The 13,455-nt window shown below is 37.1% G+C and overlaps 1 protein-coding gene across 1 annotated transcript; it reads right to left on the reverse strand.

The window, feature by feature from the left end:
• Positions 1-5,615: 5,615 nt before the first annotated feature.
• LOC311089055 (potassium/sodium hyperpolarization-activated cyclic nucleotide-gated channel 1-like) lies at positions 5,616-10,081 on the reverse strand. The gene is made up of 5 exons (XM_084123491.1): positions 10,054-10,081; positions 9,806-9,937; positions 9,439-9,670; positions 7,723-7,890; positions 5,616-5,670 (listed from the first exon to the last, which is right to left on the reverse strand). The coding sequence occupies exons 1-5, from the start codon at positions 10,072-10,074 to the stop codon at positions 5,624-5,626; spliced, it is 600 nt and encodes a 199-aa protein (XP_083979617.1). The 5' UTR covers positions 10,075-10,081; the 3' UTR covers positions 5,616-5,623.
• Between the last annotated feature and the right edge of the window lie 3,374 nt (positions 10,082-13,455).

Genomic DNA, 13,455 nt, shown 5'->3' on the forward strand with positions numbered 1-13,455 from the left:
GGCAACCCTGTCATGATTTCAAAATCTCTCCCGAAATTATGCAAATGTGTTGTTTATTGCTAAATCCCAAAGTCTGTATTTACCATGATAAACTGAACTCAATTTAGGCCTGCAACAGACCAAAAAAAAAAAAAAAACCCCACCTGTCTAAAAAAACCTGGTCTCCTAGCCTTACCATGAAAACTGTTTGAAGAGAAACCAGCCTAACAAGGCTAACTAAGACCAGACCATCTTAAACTGGTTTCGGATGTTGTTGTTGTTTTTTAGCAGGGTAAATGCAGTGGTCAACTATTTGATAGTGGGTTGCAAAGTCAAAGATGGCTGAAATGTGACCACCACAGGGCTACATTTCATGGAAATATGCAGCATATTAAGCCTAAATATTAAGGTCATGTTAACACTAACTACTCACCGTTATTTTTGCTTGTTTTTTACTCATGTTGCACATTTTCCGCTAGTATGTTCTGTGATGTACTAACATCTAGAACCACTAGATGTCAGTGTTCCACAAGCACCTGTTACTTTCGCTATATAATTTTTGCCACTAGATGTCAGAATTTCTCCAGCTTCTACAACATTCACCCTGATAATGAGCCAATTATACTTTTCAGACAATGGCGCAAACTATAAAACGATGGTTGAAAGTTTTTGCACATGAAAGGAATGTTTTCTATATTAGCTTTCTAGGATTTGAAATGTTTTCACAAAGAGAAATGTTTATAGAGGCTGACAGTTGTGAGTGTAAATTGTCTTAAAAATAAAGTTTTGCCAAACAGATTCACATAAGTATGAGTGATTGATGTATTGGTGTATTCATAGCAGTGGAAAGCTTGTTGTAGACTGATTTTTCATGTGACGGACTCGGGACGTTTTTGCCGGGAAAAGGATGAAAAGGATGTGACCTTTACGCGCACTCCTGAGAACCTCTCTTCCATTCTTTGACACATGAAATTGCTTGTTGTTCAGGATAATGCTGAAAGAGCTATTCTGTACTGTATTGTAGGGATAGTTCACCCAAAAATGAAAATTAGCCCATGATTTACTCACCCTGAAGCCATCCTATGAGTATATGGCATTCTTCTTTCAGACGAATACAATCAGAGTTATATTAATTGTCCTGGCTCTTCCAAGCTTGATAATGGGAGTGAATGGCTTTTTTTTTTTTAAATCATGGATGGATGCACTTTTATGGACTTCAAAACATAAACGGCCATTCATTTCCATTATAAAGCTTGGAAGAGCCAGGACCTTTTTTATTATTATAATTCTTATTGTATTCGTCTGAAAGAAGAATGTCTCATTGCTACACCTAGGATGGCTTGAGGGTGAGTAAATCATGGGCTAATTTTCATTTTTGGGTGAACAATCCCTTTAATGTGTAGCTATGCAAAGAGATTAATTCAAACTATAGTCTTACATAGCCAGATCTATAGTCTCAAATTTACTTTATCAAACTGTCATCACAGTGTAATTTTAATGACCTCATCTGTCAACACATCTCCTTCCTATAGAGTTGGTCAGGTTGTTGATTGTGGCCTGTGGAATGCTGGTCCACTCCTCTTCAATGGCTGTGCGAAGTTGCTGGATATTGGCAGGACCTGGAACACGCTGTCGTATACGCCGATCCAGAGCATCCCAAACATGCTCAATGGGTGACATGTCCGGTGAGTATGCTGGCCATGCAAGAACTGGGATGTTTTCAGCTTCCAGGAATTGTGTACAGATCCTTGCAACATGGGGCCGTGCATTATCATGCTGCAACATGAGGTGATGGTCGTGGATGAATGGCACAACAATGGGCCTCAGGATCTCGTCATGGTATCTCTGTGCATTCAAGATGCCATCAATAAAATGCACCTGTGTTCGTTGTCCATTACATACGCCTGCCCATACCATAACCCCACCGCCACCATGGGCCACTCGATCCACAACACTGACATCAGCAAACCGCTCACCCACACGCTGTCTGCCATCTGCCCTGTACAGTGAAAACCGTGATTCATCCGTGAAGAGAACACCTCTCCAAAGTGCCAGACGTCATCGAATGTGAGCATTTGCCCACTCAAGTCGGTTACGATGACGAACTGCAGTCAGGTCGAGACCCCGATGAGGACTACGAGCATGCAGATGAGCTTCCCTGAGATGGTTTCTGACAGTTTGTGCAGAAATTCTTTGGTTATGCAAACTGATTGTTGCCAAATTCTCTGAAACGCCGCTTATGGTAGAGAAATGAACATTCAATTCACGGGCAACAGCTCTGGTGGACATTCCTGCAGTCAGCATGCCAATTACACGCTCCCTCAAAATTTGCGACATCTGTGGCATTGTGCTGTGTGATAAAACTGCACATTTAAGAGTGACCTTTTATTGTGGCCAGCCTAAGGCACACCTGTGCAATAATCACACTGTCTAATCAGCATCTTGATATGCCACACCTGTGAGGTGGATGGATTATCTCGGCAGAGGAGAGGTGCTCCCTAACACAGATTTAGACAGATTTGTGAACAATATTTGAGAGATATAGGCCTTTTGTGTACATAGAAAAAGTCTTAGATCTTTGAGTTCAGCTCATGAAAAATGGGGGCAAAAACAAAAGTGTTGCGTTTATAATTTTGTTCAGTAAACATATAGCCCTTTTAAAGTTATTTTATTTCATCTAGATGCAAAGACAACATTTCTCATTTTTGTTTAAATACTAAAATAACTAAAACCAAATAAGCTTAAAATGTTAATAAAATCTATATTGAAAAATATTAGAAACACTAATAAAAACTGAAAACAGAAGAAAAAAAAATACTAACAAAAACCATATCAGTGATACTATATCAATGATACTAAAATATGCAAAGGAAGTGGGGGAAGGTCTTGGTTTAGTTTTTTTTAAGTTTCGTTACAAGCTGTTAACACATTGGCAAAAAAAAAAAAAAAACATTAATACATGCAAATTCTTAGGCCTTTCAAGATTTTTTTATAATTGATTTTATTTCAGTTTACTTTTTTTGTTTAAAGTATCAAAACTGTTTTTATGGTTTTAGTTTAATATTTTTTTTTATATAATAACCATGTTTATAGTTTTTCCAATAAAAAAAAGCAGTAGCTAATTTGCATTATATTAAAGTGCTCTATTAGTATGAAAACCTTCATATTTCATTGCTGTAGAGGAGGTTATCAAAACTTTACCTTCCTAATAGTTCAGCTCAATAATATTCAAATGTGTTGAATGATGAATACAGCCATACAAAAAACCCTCAATGTGATTCAGCTTGGAAATTATGACTCACTGCATTGCATATATGAAAGGAAAACACCTTGAATTAGTTATTTCAATTGGGATCGACTCCTAGGATTAGCTTATCCACAGAACACTTTTATTAGTTTAGACTTTGCTCGATTGCCTGTAATACATGTGTCAATCCAATCTAAATGGGTATAGATCCAGGCAAAAAGACTTTGTCCATTATGCCAACTAAGTAATTATGATTTGCATTTCAGGGACACATCGTGACAGAGGTGAACAGGAGTGATTGTGCTGATACACACACTCTGTGTGTGACTGTGTCTCTCTCAATGATGTGGATCCATCTGTTTCTAATAGCATCTGAAATGTGTTGACAGTCCCTGGAGCAGCCACATTGGGAGCTGATGGTGAGAAAAGCAAAGTGTTTTTTGCCAATAAACACAGATATGGAAGACTGTATATAAAGAGTCTGATACCATTAAGGCCGATATTATCAATAGTGATACCAATGCTGATAAAATTAGAAACAACACCAAAGGATAGGCCAACAAAACAACTTGAAATGAAACAACACTCACTAAGGAGCTTAACAAGGTACACAAAACACAAAAACCAAAGAAGAAGTGGGAGATCAAAGGAAGAAACAAATTATCATCATACCGCAGAGATGAAAAATAGATTGCAAGACAAGAATTAAGAGCAGGATGATCATTTCAAAGGTATCCAGAAAATGCTGTGTACTGCATCTTAGTCAACTCTTATGCTGATCTGTTGTACCGCAAGAGATTTTTAAAGTGGCATGAAATAAAAAATTAAAAAGTGACCTTTTCTTGAGCACCAAATCAGCATATTAGAATGATTTCGGAAGGATCATGTGAAGACTGGAGTAATGATGCTGAAAATTCAGCTTTGACAACAGGAATAAATTATATTTTTAAATATATTAAAATAGATAGATTATTATTATTTTTTTTAATTACTTAAATTACATAAGAGACTCGTTTCAAAACATAAAAAAACTCAACATTTTGAACAGTAATGTGTGTGTATAAATACGGCAGAATCGAATGCAGCTATATTTATTCCTGTTATGAAAATAATACATATTGCTGAAATGATTGGTCATTTGAACATTGAGAACATAATAAACAGTAGCTTTTTGTTTCATCTTTATCAACTGAATGAGCGTGTCCTATACTTTTTTGTAACCTTTATTGTAAAATGCACATAATAGAGAAATCTTCACACACTCTCAAATACAGAAACCTCCGTCATTATCCCTCTTCTAAAAGGTGCTCATCATTGACTATAATTAACACTATTGAGAGCAGAAAGCTTTTCTCCAGTAATCTAAGTGGTGTTTCAAATCCATTAGTGCAAATGTGCTCACCTCTATTTGCTATTTCCAATCAAGTCACTCGATACCATTCCAGTTTTTTTCAAGCTTTTTTTTCAAGTTTTCTTTTTTCAAGTTTTTACACCAAGAGGGACCCGCACCCCGAAATGCGAATTATTATACACGTGTGTGTGTGTAGGCCTATAAACAAATATTCAAGCATTCATGTAGCATCAACGATGCTGCTTCCAACAGCACAACCAATCAGAATGCTGTGATTGCAAACACCTTGATCAGCTGACAACCAAAGGGTGAGTTCAGAGCCATCGAGATTGTTTTTCCTCAGATGGTAAAATCGTTGCCAAAATCAGGTGCAGTGTTCACTTTGTTTCTCTGAATTTCTGATCACCGTTATCTGAATTATTTCATTTTTTATTCTTCTTACTGTTCTAATATTGTGGCTCTATCTCTTTCAGATAAAACCTTCCCTAAATTGCACATAACACGGTCACTTCACATTCCTTTTCCTGTCTGTGAAACGGTTCATGGCCAAAAAGTAATTCGGCTTGCCACACCAAATTGTTAGAAACTGAACAAAACCTTGCAGGTTTCATAATTTGCGATATCATCACAAAACAAATTAATAACTTGATGAATGAATTAATCAACCTTACTCAGAGATAGTTACACAGCTCTGTACTGTAGCAAGCAAATCTCAAATACTTTTATATTTTCAGTAGATTAGTTGTAAGAACTACTTTTAGGGTGCCTTGTTGTCCTTTTTGGAGCTTGACAGAGACAAGTGTGGTTTCATTTTGGGTTAAATATTCTATCAACATCTCTCAACGGACATCTTTGTGTCCAAAGGACTGTGTGAATATAATAGAGATCCCAAAAGCGCACAGATAATGTTGTTTAATGATACAGAACTAAAATTATAAACGCAGTTTAAATATTATTAAAAAATAAATAAATTATGAAACAATAAAATAATCTAATTCAACAAATATTAAATGATAAACAAAAACACTGTGTGCTGGTCTGTCTTCTCACACACTGCTCGTTGTTGCTGTAACTTGGAGACACAGCGCATCACCTTTAATAAACAAACATAAGCCTTAAAATCATTCTGACATCGAAATGTTCTAGATTTGCTTCAGTTATTAGTCTTCGTCATTTCGTCACATCCTACTTTTTTTCTCTATGAAATAAATTTCTATGAAAGGAAATATGTAACATTACAGAAGTCAAGATTCTATCGTGTATATTAAAGCTACGGTGACCGGGAGGGGACATATGGCGCTTTTCCACTGCGTAGTACGACTCGGCTAGCTTTACTTTGGCATGGTTTGCTTTTTCCAGTCTGCAGTTTAGTACCGCTTCAAAGTGGGTGGGATTATAGACTGATTGTTATAGTTGCATGACATCATTGCAAACTCGACACAAATAAACCCACAACGCAGAAGCAATGGAGCATATCGATTCTCGGCATGTGGATGGATGCAAGTTTGTTTCTAGAGGGTTTGGTGTCTCGTGTCGCAAATCCAATGATGCTGGTAGTGACGATTCTCTCTGACCAATCAGTGTTTTACACATCACATTTTAGTATCGGTACGGCTCACTTGGATCCTCAACTGACGTGGCACTATTTAAGCGAACCGTACCAAGCCGTACCATGCAATGGAAAAGCGCCATTAGTTTTGTCCTGGCCGTGAGATATTAATTTGTGGGAACGTCATATTGTTCTCATATTGTTCAAAAATGTTGTTCTCTCAACATAGGATCTCGAAGCCACGACATCCTTATGTCGTGGCTTCGAGATCCTATGTTGAGAGAACAACATTTTTCACAAATATTACACCATTTAAACATTATAAAAAAATACATAGGCTGAGTTACTAAAACAATCTCTGTCAAAGATGTTACGAACCCCTGTTTTTAAAATGCTCGTTGGAAAAGGGGTAAGCAACAAAAGGACATGAGGCAAAGTGCAGTTTAAACAGTTATTATACGACTAATTACAGCCGTGCTGTGTGCCTCATTCACACTTCGCTTGTATTCTCAACAGGAGCCTTTAGAGCAACGGGGCACAGGTGCGCAGGGGCGGAGCCGAACAAGAGAAAGAAACTAATCAGAGCACAGAAACAGATACACAAAATACAAATACAACACTCATAAGGCTTATGCCGTAACAAAGAATATACTTGTTTGTTCACAGTTTGAACGTTCTTGTTTCCACTTGTTTAATTTCGAGATCTGAGGTGAATCCATTGTTGCTTTTACAGCTACAAAGCTGGGAGCACTAAATGGTATTCAAAGTCACATTGTATGCTTTTAACATTAAATTAAGCACATAAATAGTAGCCTACCTGTGATTATCATTGCCACACTTTGTGTTTGTTGTTCCAGTGCGACGTCGCAAAAAAATAGAAACGTCGCGTGTCGCCGTCGCGGCAGTCAACCTAACATATAAAAATTACACTGCTCTGTTTAAATAGTCAGTAATACACTTCGTACATTCAGCGTAAGCACCTCTCCACTGTGATGTTTCCAAGCACATTTTTGCGCGTGTGAAGAGGATGATTTTTTCCGTCGATATTGGAACGTGAGTGAAGTACAAAGCCTATAATAAAGAATAGTTTACCATCCAAATACATCGCGAATGTTGAAACATTTTGATTCTAATGAGAGAGATACGTGAGCCCAACGCCGCTTACTTTCACTTTAAATTATTTTGTTTTGGCTTGTTTATAGTTATTTTTTATTCTTGTTCTGTTCTGAATATTATTACATTTAAAGAATAAATCATTGATTTAAATGTCAATCATCAATCACTGATCAAATCAAATTTTTGTGATATGGCTTAACATTACCGTGACTTTGCGCACGAATTGTCTATGCACGCGAGGTTATGCGCATGACTCAAACACTGGCAGACACAGCAGCAGTTGTAGGCAGGTATATTGATCATGAAATCAGAATTTTCTTGTCTTGATTTTGTCATTAAATCATTCATTTATGTCACTTGTTTAAGTTAATTAATATGTTAAAAAAAAAAAAAAAAAAAACTCGATTGGGCCCTAAGCAGCCGCTTAGTTCGCTTATGCCTTGGGCCGGCTCTGAAAGCAACTGATAATGCAAGACTTACTTTCTAGATCATTTTTATGCTGTTGAACTGCTCCCCTCAGTTCGTTCACAACATGTGGGAACTCTTCCTCAATCTCCTGAAACTCTCGTAATGACAGGGTGAAAAGGCTGCAGGTGGTCAGCGCAGAAACTGTGGCCGACTGCCTTCCACCAATCAGGAAGCTGATCTCTGCAGAAACACAAAAACTTAAAATGGTGAGTATGAGGCTGGTTGTCTAAAACACACTGGAGTTTCACAGCAAAGATTATCTGACTGAACATCTGATCAATACTGCACACAAAACTGGGAAAACATTTTCTTGATCTGGCAAGCTCTGTAATCTAATTTTGAGCATTTCTGAGTGTGAAACTCATGTAATTGACGCTGTTCTCACGCTCTCACACCACACGTCTGTTTTCTCATGCAGTGAAAAACATTGCGGAGTAAAGAGGACACTGACAACGTAGCGACAGATAAGAGGTTCCTTTTGATATGAAACAAATTGCATTTAAGGCAAAAGTTTAAACACCCGCTCTAAGTGTGCATGTTTTGATGTCCAAATGTTCTTGTTTTTAAACATATAAAATATATATTAACATGTATATAGTATATTATATATATATCTATTATGTGTGTGTATGTATATATATAAAAATCGGGCAGCTGAAACTAATTAAATAGTCTCAGGTGCCTGATTTTTTATTTCATTGCAAAAGGTTGGATATTTAATCATGTCCAACTTTATTCGCATTCATACAGTATCAGCATAATGTATACAGCAGATCTCAACTGCTTGATTGCTTGTATTGTTGCAAAATGTAAACTATATTATCGCCTATATTATCTGATAAATGTGACTATCAGAGGCATGCAGAAATTCAGATATTTTAAACATTAAAGGACAAGTTCGGTATTTTACACTTAAAGCCCTGTTTTCAGATCGTTTCTGATGAAATAGAACGGTTAAGATTGAAATTTGGACACATGCTGCTGGCCCGAGAATTTTCGGTTTTTGTGGTAGCACCCCCCCACCTCCACAATGGGTTAGGGTTAGGGTTAGGGTGGTCCGAGTGGTCAGGGGTGTTCACTGATATGCTCACACAAAAATCGCTGCAAAAGATGCTTTTCAACAGGTTTTATCGTAGTTTTTGTCCAACTCCATTGACTTGTATTGGATGTGCTGTGAGGTACGGTATTACTGTCTATTATTCAAGCTCTCAACGGAAGAATGTACGGGTGTGAGGCGTTTGGAAAAATAGGTCCACAGTTTTACAACGAATGGTAAAACACCTGTTGGAAAGCATCTTTTGCAGCGATTTTTGTGTAAGCATATCAGTGAACACTCACCACTCTGTGAGTTTCACGTCTTTGTAAACAAAAGTTTAATGCATTTTAGGAAGGATTGTTCCAGTGCACCTATGCAGCCATTGTGGAGGTGGGGGGGTGCTACCACAAAAACCGAAAATTCTCGGGCCAGCAGCATGTGTCCAAATTTCAATCTTAACCGTTCTATTTCATCAGAAACGATCTGAAAACAGGGCTTTAAGTGTAAAATACCGAACTTGTCCTTTAACATGATTTTCTGTAAAGCTGCTTTGAAACAATGTGTATTTGAAAAGCGCTAAATTTGACTTGACTAGCACTGCAATGTGGACCAGACTTCATGCCGTTACTCTACACAAGACTACTTCTCAACTGAATCACACAACAGTAAGTTTCAAGTTTCTCATACATCACCTCCAAAGTAATCTCCATCACACAGCTCCACCTGGAAAGCCTCGTTCTTCACAAGTACCCGTCCACAGTCAATGAAGAACATATTGTCCGGTTGAGCATTCTGATGAATGATAATATCACCAGCACTGAAGAACTCTTTATTCAATTTCATCAAGATGGCTTCGGTGAACTCTTTAAGCGACAAAAACATGCCCTTGTTCAACAGGTTGGAGCATATTTCTGCCATGATATCCTTTGAAACAGAAAACATAGCACTATTAAGAATTATTTCTATAAAAAAATACCGTCTGAGCCAAATGATTGTTTGAACAGCAGAAAAACATATTGTGTGTTATCTGAAGTTTATATTTATGAATCACTTAGAAACCTTTCTGAGCTGTTCTGACACGATGTTGAGGATGTTCTCCTTATCCCAGTGCCACTTGTACTCGGCAGTGGTGCGCTGGCGCAACACTCTGGTCAGCTTTTGGAACATTGCGGAGGATTGTACCTGGTTTATCTGAAATATTTATATATCATGGCATAATATCATCAGAGCCGCCTTGTATTTATTTGTTGAATAAACAAACTTAAATACAAACAGCTTTAATTTTAACTCTTAAAATTCATCTTTACCTTGTATGGATTCACAGACATGCTCCCAAATGCTGTGATCACCCAAGAAATAAATGCACAACACATTACATATCCAATCACCATACTTGCAATAGCTATCCACCGTTCATCCAAAAAAAAAAAAAAAAAAGGGAATCACTTTAGTTCAATGTAAACTACTTTTTTTTCTTTTCAGTTCTTCAGTGGTGTTAGCTCATGCAAAACCTTATGCCACAATGCTAGGGTGCCAAGGCATTGCCTTTTTGTTTTCGTCTGGCAGATGGAAATCATATGTCTGATCACTTAAAAGTAACAGCACATCATAGATTAACTAACTTTGTATCACAGGTTTTAAAAAGATTTCAGGAGACATTTTTCTGCACCAAAGACTGATTATCAGATTGATTATAATTTCTCAAAAAATAATTAATGTGGAAAGAATATTGTGCGGCATATGTGTTGAAAAGTCAGTTGATCTCCAGACCATTTGAGAGAAAGCTGGAAGCAAAGAAGTATTTTTCCCCGATCGAGGTATTCTGCAAAATGTAACAGAAAAAAAGGAAGACATGTTGAACACATCATGTCAAACAAATGCCTGCATAAGCAATAAAAAATGAGACATACCTCAATTTTCTCTTTTATAACCCAGCAGTCTTGGGGAAACTCTTCCATTGCAGATATGAAGTACTGTACGCAAGTGTTCCAGTGCCAAATGAGGACCATCATCAGGAAAGCTAAGACAACCCTGAATAAATTCTTGACTTCTTCAAGCTGTACATCAGACATCTAAAATGATAGATAATAAAACATAAAGTACTATCCATAGAACAGTAAGGGTGTACAAAATCCAACCAAAAATGTCCTGTTGCTTGCTGGTTTATTGTGTTATGACACAGGAGGAAAAATGTGAGAAAATACTACAAAAATTATATAAAAAATCCTTTCATCTTTTTTTCTTTTTTTTAAATCGTATTATTAAATACTATTTTAGGCAGTTTGGGGTCCTTGAGTTGCTATATTATTTTTATATTTTAGAATGTTGGTAACCAGACACCCATTGACGGCACCCATTGACTTCAATAGTAGGAAAATAATACTATGGAACAACATGAGGGTGAGTAAATTATGACAAAGTTTTCCTTTATGGGTGACCTTTAAATGATCCGATCATAGATAGTTTTCTGAAAAGTCCTTCTTGGTATAACATTTAATATGACAGCCTTTTTATTGGAGCCTTTATTTGCAGTAAAGTGCTACTGTACATAAATAATATCTTAAATTCCATATGTGATCATTTGGAAGTTCCTTTTTTAAGTTTCATAACAAATTGTGCCTTCTTTCATTTATTAATTTTAGAATGCTGCGATATTGCGAACCGGCGCGTGACAGTCGAGCAGTGATGGCAAATTACACTTTTTTAAAACCTCGTTCGTTCACTGGATTGCTTTCATTGGACTGATTGATGTGTTGCAATATATTAAGAAATTATCCTGAAATTGTTAGACATTTTTTCAGCATTAACAATGAGTGAAAAAAATTAGATGTCTTTTAAACTTCCTAACATGTATGACTGACATTGATATAAAAAAATAAATAAAAAAAATTGCATTAAAAACACCATGAACAGATATCCAGAGAGCCTGATATCTGCTTTTTTGGTTCCAAAAGGGGAAAAAATTAATTAACCTTATCCCATTGTCAGTCTCTAAATGGTTGCAAATGCAAATGCAGAAGGATTGTTTTGGATTGTAATGTAGGTCCTAAATGAAAATGCTTTTACATGAATGAGCAGTAAATGTGTCACTAATGAAGGGTTGAGCCGTGGTGTGGTCAGGTTTTGCCTGTATCGTATGATCAAATGAAGAGTTCAGATGCAAAAGCCTCTAAGTGCCATCTGAAATTTTCTTTCAAGCTTTTTTTTTTATCAAGCTCGTATACATTTAATTTCAGTAATTTCACTTAAATGGCAATGAAAATGACCTATTAATTGTCCTTTAAGTGAAATTACTGAACTTAAATATACAAGCTTGATAAAAATGATCATCCTAGAAAAAAAATTCAGATGGCACTTAGAGGCTTTTGCATCTGAACTCTTCAAATATTCCCACAAAGGACATTACAACCTGAAATCAGTTGCATTGTGGAGAGCATTCTATACGGTCCCCATCAATGAGGAATTCAACTAATGCCTACTAATTAGTAAATTAGGTCACAGTTAAAGTCTAAAAACATGCAGAAATGTTTTTTTGTGCAAGCCTGATTTTGGAGATACAAAATAGCATTAGCTTAGAGTTAAAACAGAGATGATTTTGGGGAAAACTAATTTAAAGTCACCATGAAATCAAAATGGATAATTACATTTTTTTTAATTGAATATTGCAGTGTTTATTATAAATGATTCATCTGTACCTCTTTAATCAAAATAACTCCCCTCCTGCTTGCAGTGACATCTCTTCTCTGATGATGTGTTTACTGGTACAAGAGCGGGACAACCTGTCAAGGAGACTTCTCCTTCTAGTCATTAAGGTTGCAAAAGCCAGTTTTCTTTATCTTTAGCTATTTGAACATCGTAACCTCCAACACCAAACACGGAATGTTTATTAAAAACATGCTGTTACATTAACTGTTGCAGTTACCTTTTTAAGGCATTACAAGATGGCATTTTGGGGCCTGTATACTCAATGTTACATAAAATGTAACATGAAACACCTAAATGTGCAGAACTGATAACTAAAATAATAAAAATAGAATAAAAATGTAATCCAGGATCTGATCGCAGTGAGAGTATTTGTATTTAGTGATTGCCTATCAATGCAATCAGGCCCGTCGCGACAAGGCAAGCAAACCAAGCTGGCCTGGGGCCAAGACAACGACTGGTTAAGAATAAAATGCAACGACAAACTGTGTGAGCGCCCCTTTGATAGTCAATGCAGTAAAGTGCAATGACACTGTTATCGGGATCCCCCCTCAGTAGTCGCTGACAGCAGCCAGCCAACCACGCGTCTCTGCTGCCGGCAAAATACAAAACCTCCTCGGCAGTAATCATGAAGCGGAATTATGCAAGTAAAACAAGATAGTGGTAAGTGATAAATTACACTGGATAAAATAGCTCTACTTGTCTTGTACAAATGGTGTAATTTTGCAGCATGTAGGCTAGCAAAAATATGTTTATGTTAGCTACCTGCCTGACGGCAAATGCTGCTGTAACGAACAGTTAAGCCCAATTTATACTTCTGCGTCGAACTTACGCCGTAGGTACGTCGTAGGCTGTGTGTAGCGCGCGTACCCTTCGGCGTACCCTGACGTGCACCTCTCCAAAAATGTAACAGCGCGTCAACTCTACGCGGACGCAAGCGCTGTGATTGGTCTGCTAGGACCGCTCCCTCGGGTTTCACATGCTCCCTCTGCGCAACGTGGACAACG

The sequence above is a fragment of the Abramis brama genome, assembly GCF_963993115.1.
Source record: "Abramis brama genome assembly, chromosome: 9".
In the NCBI taxonomy this organism is placed as follows: Eukaryota; Metazoa; Chordata; class Actinopteri; order Cypriniformes; family Leuciscidae; genus Abramis; species Abramis brama.